This window comes from Diuraphis noxia, unplaced genomic scaffold, assembly GCF_037042655.1.
Source record: "Diuraphis noxia isolate RWA-SAM2 unplaced genomic scaffold, SU_Dnox_SAM2 contig0004, whole genome shotgun sequence".
Taxonomy (NCBI): Eukaryota; Metazoa; Arthropoda; class Insecta; order Hemiptera; family Aphididae; genus Diuraphis; species Diuraphis noxia.
Window position 1 is genome coordinate 35767616 of NW_028301714.1, and position 9592 is coordinate 35777207.

Sequence of the window (9592 nt, forward strand, 5' to 3'; positions counted from 1 at the left end):
TTACGAGAGGTGTTATTAATATCCACTTAGGACGGTGACTAGATAATGGGCACCCGTGATATAGCTTATATATATACATAGCGTACTATGTAATTGAGCGCAGACGATTTGTATTTTCATATTTTCTTCGTATATGTTGTTCCTCCGCGGTAGCCTCGCGCACATAGTGTCAGTCGATGTGTACATTATTATACTTATATACTGTTGTACACATAATAATATATACCTACCGACGAAAATTACAATGATTTGGGTTGCTTCCTATTAATCACTGCTGCCGGTGCTATTGGTGATCCAAGTCCTGCCGCCGAGCGTCTTTATCAAGTCCCACTCGGGAGATCGCGCGCGCGCCAATGGCCATCATTACGACGCCGAGGCGGTAGCCTTCTTTTGCTCGTGCGCACGCGCGCGCGCTCGTCCAACGGAGTCCGATAATGACTGCGTGCTTATCCCCGTGTTTACATCCACCTGATGTATATTATTTTATTATATTGTAGGTACTACTGTGATACCGTTGGATTTTATCCGACGAACCGTGAGAAAATCGTATAAATTGACACGTTGATGCGATCATCGTCGTCGACGATGCAATGAGAGTATGATGTCGGTTCGTTGTATTATACAGTCCATAATATAGGTACCTAGGTTAAAGCAATAATAATAACAGACGTGAAATCCTATATACGGCTTGCGCGAAACTTTTTAATGACTGTTTGCGTCGAAATTATAGGTATAGGTACCCACTACCCATACTTCGTAGCCTCGTAGGTATTAATTCGATAGCGTGCGATGAACCACAATGAACCACGCAGTGATGACGTTATTTAAGGTGAAGATTATACGGGAAGTTTCAAGTATTTAACACGTTAATGCATATCATATTATTATGACACACCTATTCAAGTCGGTCTTTGAAAACCCCAAATCTGTCGTATTCAATAGATTAACAATACTCGTGTAGTTATTATATTAAAATGTTACCTAATTGTTTACGAATATGTGGAAAATAACCATACCTAATATTATACTTTTCATAGTTGTATTTGTTACCTTGCCATTCCGTTTCTGGTATATGTATATCATATTGTATTTAGGCATATTTTTATTCAACGTGGTAATTAAAATGTTATTTACTCCTATTTGTATTTTAAAATGTTTTTGGGTGAACTGATTAGTACTTGTTAATGGGTATAATGAGAAAACATAATTATACTCAAGGTAAATAGTTTACCAAGAACCTAATGTGCATTTGTTGTTTATTTATAATTAGTTAATGAAACTACTGTAGAAATAATGCAATTTAAAATTTAAAAACAAATTATTGATCATTTTAAATATCACTAAAATTCAATTTCACAAAACATTGGTTAAATAAGATAAAACCAAATATAGAAATATATTATTTTTAACGATTTCATTACTAAATACTGTAATTTTATATATATATATATATAGGTAATATATATATATATAGGATTAGGACAATGGTAACAGCCAGCACTGCTATAAAAATGTAACTTATGTAAATGTGTACTGTGTATATGGTATATGGTTTTCCATTTATGAAGTAGACCGTAAAATCCCAAAATTACCAAAATCTGCAATTAAAAGTTTCATAGAATAAAATAAACCAAAATAGTTTACAATTAGTACATAAATAATAAAACGACTATAATGATTAGACGCTAAATAAAAAAAAAAGATACAATTTGAGACATTGAGACTACAATGCGTGCATTCTCATCAAAATTGATTTCATGCATTAAATGTAATCATTTTCCATCAAATTTTTGGTAGATTTCCTTAGGGCAATAGAATATAGAAACAATAAAAAACTTTCATTTTAAATTCAGTTATTACATTTAAATGTTAATTAGCGTAAAAATATATTAACTTGTGTAATGTTATAAGTGTATATTAATCGCATTAATGAATAAAGTTATATTAACTGTATTATTGAACAAAAAAATTAATCCGACTGTTGGTTTTTACTTCAATAGACGCCGGAACATTAGTAGCATATTACGTATACATCCATTTTATCTTTGTGTATATCAAAACTTGTTTGACTTGTATAATTTGTAGTTATTTCTGATCATTTTAAGAAAATTAGTTAGTAATTATAGAAGTTCTAACTGATGAAATTGCTTGATTAACAATATAATAATGAATTGTTTTATATACATTTGATATTCGTTTATAGGTATACTTTATTGCGGTAGTACATATAATATATATTGATTGCAGTTGTACTAAAGAAGAAAAATTATTTTTTATTATGATTCCTTGTAAACATTTGATATAATATAGGTAATGTATAATGTATACATTGTTTCATTAATTTAATTGCGTTCATAATGATGTTAATCATTCGTTTTATTAACATCTAACTATATAATTGGGAAAGGATAATTACTTATTAAGTGTAATTATAATCAACAACTGTAAATGTATATAATACATATTATTATCATTATAGTTAAACAATTTAAAAATATAATATAACCTAACCTAACCTACCTACCTACGATTATTAATTACATCAATACGCTCGTTTTCTTTCTATGATTTACATTTGATATTTTGAGAATTTTACACCTCATCTTACCCATGCATTCATTTTTCTTCAAGTAAATTTTATTTCAAATGTAAGTACATTGTTTTTGAAAAAAGTTTATAATAATAATCAATTTTTTATACGTAATTCACCGTAAATAAATTATAACCAACATTAAATTTCTAAATGCATGTATATTGTATAGGTATTTGTGTTATTAATAACTCTGTAATTAACGGAATAGGTTACGTTTTTATTGCGTGAAATAAAGATCATGTTAATAAGATAAATGACGAACATTATTTACAGTACTTATAATATGTCATACGTATTGGAATTTAAATTTATTTAGTGGTATTTAAACATTTAAGTCTTATGTTTTGGACCTTTAATTATTATTTATGGCTTCTATTTGTGACTTCGTGAATTCATATATATTATATGACAACTGTTAAGTGTGGGTGAATATTGATGCATTAAATTTATTCTTAAACCATTTTTTTACGTTAAAAAAGCTATTCCTCTTGACGGCTAATAAATATTGTTATCAAACAGTTGGGAAAATTATAACTTTTTGTTTTTATATTATTTCTTAAATGTTTTTTCTTAGGTAGAAAATTATAATTTATATATATTATTGTGAAGTATATGATAATATATGCTCACACATTTTTAAGAATATATAGGTACCTTAATTAAATGGCAATTTGTTGATTCATAATAATATTTTTTGTCATGTTATCATATTTATAAACATATACGTATGATATCGCTTCATACCCAAATGTTATACGTAAAAATATCACATAAGTGTTATTTTAATTTAACTGTATACTAATTCAATTTTTTTCTTTTTCTTTTGTTTCCGGTTGAAATTTGTTATTCTCAAACTCAGGACCCTATCACTGTAAGTAAACACATTTATACGACCTATTTATTATTTGAAATCGTATGTATTAATAATTGTTGTTTTTGCATTTTTCATCGCCTGTTGTTTGACTTGGCCTTTTTCCGGATATTACTACAACAGAGCGTGAGTATTGGTTCAATTTAGTATACATTATAATAATTAATAATAGAATATAATGGCGTGGTAAGTGACCAAACTATTTACTGAACCTATGTATTATGTAAATCAGGAATATAATTAGTTTATATCAATACATTGGAATGTTTTAATCAATGCGCTACTAAGAAATTACGTTCGAACTTCACTATACTATTTTACATCAATAATAAACCTTTGTGTTTTGTGTTCCTGTAAACGTTTTACAGTTTAGAATTGAGCATTATTGTAAGATATAATGCTATGACGGTATTTATTTTTTATTTTTTTGACAATTTTTAATGTATCTACCTATCTTTAATGATTGATATTCTCAACAGTTTTACTATAATTATTCAACATTAACCAGAACGCGTTTTTTTCCTTGGATGCATTTACATAATGTACAGAATTATATGCATATCTAAATGACTACGTACCTATATGGTCAGATTTTTTTTCTTCAGACATATTTGTTGACGTGTTAAAATATCGTTTTCATCAATTATTTTTTCTCCGCCGTCGTCCACTAATATGTTATGCAGTGGGAAAAAACTGATCAATTTCATAAATAATAAAACAAAACGATCAGAGTGGAAACATGAACTGGACAACGTTCCGGTTTAGTAGGTTTAACTGTTGATTAAAAGTATACTTGTAAACATATTCGTTGTAAAGAGATGATAAAATAGTATATATAGGTACACGTAGTACGTACATACGTAAAAGTATTACGCCGAACGGAATATTAAAGAACTGCTAATTTATACGTTTACGCGTAACGCTTGCAGTGTACCTATATTTTAATAAATCAATAAAAAATAATTCCAAAAACCGTATATCGTGTTTGTAAATACTCCCTTAATTTGATCTGTGATATTACGATTGTTGTATCATAATCCTTTAAAATACAAATCGCGTACTTGAGCCGTTTCCGTTTCCTATATAAATCCGACGAATATATTTTGCTGTTTGTAGGAGTTTTGATTAAAGCGCATTAAGTTGTGAGCCGCGGGGCAGTAAAAACTTATAATATATTATATTATGGCGGTATGTCTGACCCGTTCACGACTTTTTATTATAAAACAACGTTTTTTGAATATGATTTTGGAAAATTATTAGGTAGTGTATGATAATATGAAAGTTACAATTAGTACCTATACTACATTGTTGACCTAATATCTAAATAATTAAATACCAAATAAATATTTTATTTTCTCGTTCGTTATAAATCTATGGCTACTTAAATCTATAAATTACGAAGATTGGTTTAATCTTCCATATTGTGCATTCTTTTGTATAAAATTTTGTTTTGTTTGTACCCAACGTTGTATACATTACACTATTACTATATACAGAAGTTAGGTATACGTATAGTAATGTGTTAACTAAATCCTGTCCGTGACGACAATATCGCTGACATCCAGATCTATTAAGTCCAGTTCATAACCAGTAGTGACATAATATATTGTAATATTATTATTATTATCAAGTAGTAAAAACTATATTTTATAGTGTATGATGCCTATTATTATTCGTGTATTATAATATATATACTACACCCGCGTATTATACATATAACGTGTCCACCGATGATCGGCCGGTTGTCGATCGTGTAGATATGATTTCAGGTGGGTTTTCTAATCGTTCAGAATCTCTATCGTTTTTGATATTTAAAAATATATATATATTTTATGCATATATGTATACCTAGAATGTTATCCGGCCCCGGGTGGCCATTAATTCGGAGCACATAATATAATATACGCGATGACCGCCGCGTATATCAGTATCTGTACCTATATATAATATTAATATAAGATATATGTATACTTATATATAGGAACGGATAATACCCTATACCCGCTGTAATGTACTTATATATTATACTGCACCGATATTATATTTTATTATAAACGAATAAACGCGTATAAACCATTGTAGCGTGCTTTTTTTTTTTGTATATTATAGGTATATATAACAAAAAAATTATAAAATGTTCTCCGCGATCGAACCGTTCGATAGTGTCCGCGGTAGGACTATTAAGAAATAACATAATATTGTGTATACGTCTTATGTATACATATATTATTTTTATTTTCCCCCTTGAAATTTGTTCCGCGAGCTCGCGCGTGAGAAGGCGTCCGGCCGGGGGCCTCGGAAGAAGGGTAGGGGCGGGTGGGGTGGTGGGACTGCGGCGTCGGGTGCGCGTCTATATAATATAACCGACAATTAGAGCGTTAATACGACGGCCGGCCGAGATTGCCCAAGGGCTGCCGTCCAGCCAGGGATGGTATTCGGTCAGATCCGCTGTGCCGATAAGAGGTGATGTACGCATATTATAATATACGAAGCCACGGAAGCCGTTTGGGGTCGGATGAGGAAAAAAAATTACTCCTATATTGTGTACATGTAATATTTATATGTATATGTATGTATGTATGTACCTATGTATATTTACGTGAATGTGTATGTGTGTGCGTGTGTATACGCCGTCGTAAGTATACTACCCGCCGCCGCAATAACTCCCTCCGGGTCTAGGTTCATGCTAATGAGGACACCTGTCCTAATAAAATTTACATTCATTTTACATAAACATTTTTGTTTTTTTTTCCACGTTATAATAATAACCGCGTTTAGAAAACATACTATACAATACACACGCGCGTAATGTTTGTGTGTATGTTGATATTATTATTTCGTTGTATATTCTCGCGAGAAATTGTTGTATAACAACGGTTTATGTGTATATATATATATATTATATTATATACATGCAGTACCTATATATATGCATCACGCTCGTATATAATATTACGTTTGTCGCGACTCTTCAAATGTCATCTGTAGACAGCGGAGCGTACACACAGCGTAACCTACACCTATACAAGTTCTAACTAGTAGTAGTAGGTATATGTAGTATAGTTTTTGTATTTTATTTACACGATATTTTTGGTGTACCCATAATGTACGGTAGCTGCTGTAGCTGCAGATGTCACGGTTGACATTTTCACCGATTATAAAAATGAGAAGAAAAATAAACAGCAAAGTAAATTACGCCCACTCGATCGAAATTAGACGTGTTCGTATATGTACGACATACTACGAAGTTGTATCCGTTACCAGCACGAGTAATAAGCCGAGTAATCATAATATTGCGACGGTGGTGATGATTATGAATTATGACTTAATTTTGTGCGTATGCTTGTTCTTTTAATATAAAATAATAAATGTCTGATATCCATAATACTACACGCGTATAATATATTATTATTTTATTCGGCGGTGTCTTTCCACTCCTTTTTGTCGACACGATAAAGCGCTCTATTGTGTAATGATTAACATACCGGAATTCGTTTTCGTTTAAAAATAAAAGGATTCTTACGTTTTCTAGTACTCTAGCGCGAAGTGTAATAAATCATTCGTAATTAAGTGGTATTCGCGACTTAACAGTTTTCCACGACGCGTCCCCACGAGAAATTCAAAAAATTCTAATCATTTTGAAATCGTCCAAAAATATTTCTATTCTGTGCAGTCCGCACTCTGTTGTGTGTTATTTGGATATAAACTCAAAATACTCTCACAGAGATAAATGATAAAAATATTTATTTACTTCATCTATTTATACAGTGTTGGCACTATTTTAACCATTTACTCCTATATAATAGTGTCGAAGTGCTTAAGATTATTATTACAATTTATTCTATGTTAGTATTCACATTAAATACATGGCAAAAGCACAGACTTCTAAAATCGAAGTATATTAATAATTCGTACTTGTTTAGAAAATATATTGTTCAGTTTGAATATATTAATCGAATTTGGTGGCTTGGTGAGGCGCGGTCGTACGCTCAATCTGCGGAAACGCACTGAGCGTACGTACCGGCCGCAGTTGTTAGCTCCCGGATGGGTGACCACCTGGGATTTTTAGCAGCATATCCTTGCCACACATACACAAACACGTGTTACAACCCTACCCACTTAAAAACCTACTGAGACAAATATACAAAATAAGTCCTACCGTACCACCGCACACCCAATGGTCTATGTTGCCGCGGGTTCCCCTTAAAAAAAAATTAATCGAATTTCGATATATTTAAATTATGTTTAACTTAATAGTATATATTTTAAACAATTTACGGTCGTTATTCGTCATATAAAAGTCCTTGATAACAAATTTAGAAAAATATTCTTTGAACAACATAATTATCATGCATTACGTATTAATACCACCATTAAATAGATATTTGAACATAATAAAACTCCAACTATTATATTGGCATATCGATAAAATTATGAAAATTTACGCAATAAAAAAGTATATATTCGCAGTATTAATAGTTTACTTGGATATAATATATTATAGTCATTAATTATATAATACACTTGAGACTTGAATGTCGAATAATTAAATTTTAAAGCATAAAATATTTTCAATTGTATGACATAGTTATATCAAAAGAAAGGATAATATTGTTTTTCCATCGCTCGCGTCTTTTTTACAGATAAATCTTTTCGTTACCGTTTTTACAACGAAACAAGTAGAATTTATGTAGAATTTTGTAAATGAATTTGTCAATTGCAAAAAAGATGGATCGTGTTTAAGAAGAACACACGCACACAGTACTATACATTTCATTGCCAACATTTTATGCGTACCTACCTATAATATGAATAAACCGAGCCGTAATTATTGATTATAAGTTAAATTCTGGGGAGTCAGGTTATATATAAAATTAAAACGAAAAAAAAAAAAATCAAAACAGTAGGAAAGTAAATATAAGTAAATATTCGTGTAGTATATTTTCGAAATGTATAACCGCCCGGTCGGTTGTCCGTCCAATTAATTTTTTAGAGGCAAGGGGAAAAAAATAATATAATATATGAACAATATATAAACATATATTTTCTTCGCTTCTTATTTTTTCGCTCCCCGCCGCCGTCACCGAAACATTCGGAAAATGTGGTGGTGATGTTTCACGATGCAGCGCTCGCGCACGTTTAGAATACGAAATGATAAGAAAACTTACAAACGAGTGCGCGCGTGTATGTATTTTTTCGGTCATAATTTCTGAAGAATGTGGTTTTACAAACGCGCATACGCGCTCGTTTATTTATATACTATTATATATATATATATATATATATATATCATATATGTATAATACGTGTACACGTAATATTTACATACCACATTCTCAGTGTCTACACACGTAGGCTAAACTTTTTTCGGTAGGCGTCATCGTTTCTGTATATGGCCGAGGTAAAACAATATACATAAATGTTGTGCGAGTATAATTTTTTTTATTATTATTATTATTTTTTATTTTTTATTTTTATGATATATGTTTCCTCGGGTTTTCTATCGTGGTGCTCACCATAATTCAGATCCACCGCACAGATACCCGCGTATAATTTATGTGTGTTCAACCAACACGGTAGCCTACGAGACATGCGTGGATATTACGGCGTGGGGCTCTTATCACGAATCGAGATTTTTCGACGTTGTTTGAAATTGGCTTCTAAACACACACGCACACAAACACATACATATGAGTTTATTTTATATATTATTATTATCGTATAATATATATACGAGTGGGTATGTGTGTGTAATAATAATAATTTTATTAATATTATATGACGCTCGTATATATATACGATTATCGCGTTCGTGGCGCAAGGGATGTCCTTAATTTTTGTTCGCCCGAAATTTATGGGCTCATGACTTTTGGCGCTGTCGGCCCGGAACACGGGTGCCCGTGGATTATATAGATAAAGATTTTAGCGACATAAAAAAAAAACTTTATGTTTCCTAAAAATATCTAAGACTTTTGTATTTTATTTTTCCGGCCATAATATAATAATGACGCTTCCAGAATAAATTAGAAGTCACTGGTCATACGGTATTTAAAAAATAAATGCAGAGGCTTTTAAAAGCACACTACATTTTATGTAAAACAAAAAAATGTGCCATTTATATGTTAATA

The 9592-nt window shown here is 31.0% G+C and overlaps 1 protein-coding gene across 1 annotated transcript in view; it reads left to right on the forward strand.

Annotated features, from left to right (window-relative positions):
* LOC107168568 (ankyrin repeat domain family member sosondowah) overlaps positions 1-3609 on the forward strand; it is a 57798-nt gene extending 54189 nt beyond the window's left edge. The window contains 2 exon segments of the mRNA XM_015518031.2: positions 3453-3497; positions 3499-3609. Coding sequence (XP_015373517.2) covers positions 3453-3497; positions 3499-3594 — 141 coding nt within the window. The 3' untranslated portion in view covers positions 3595-3609.
* Positions 3610-9592: the final 5983 nt, after the last annotated feature.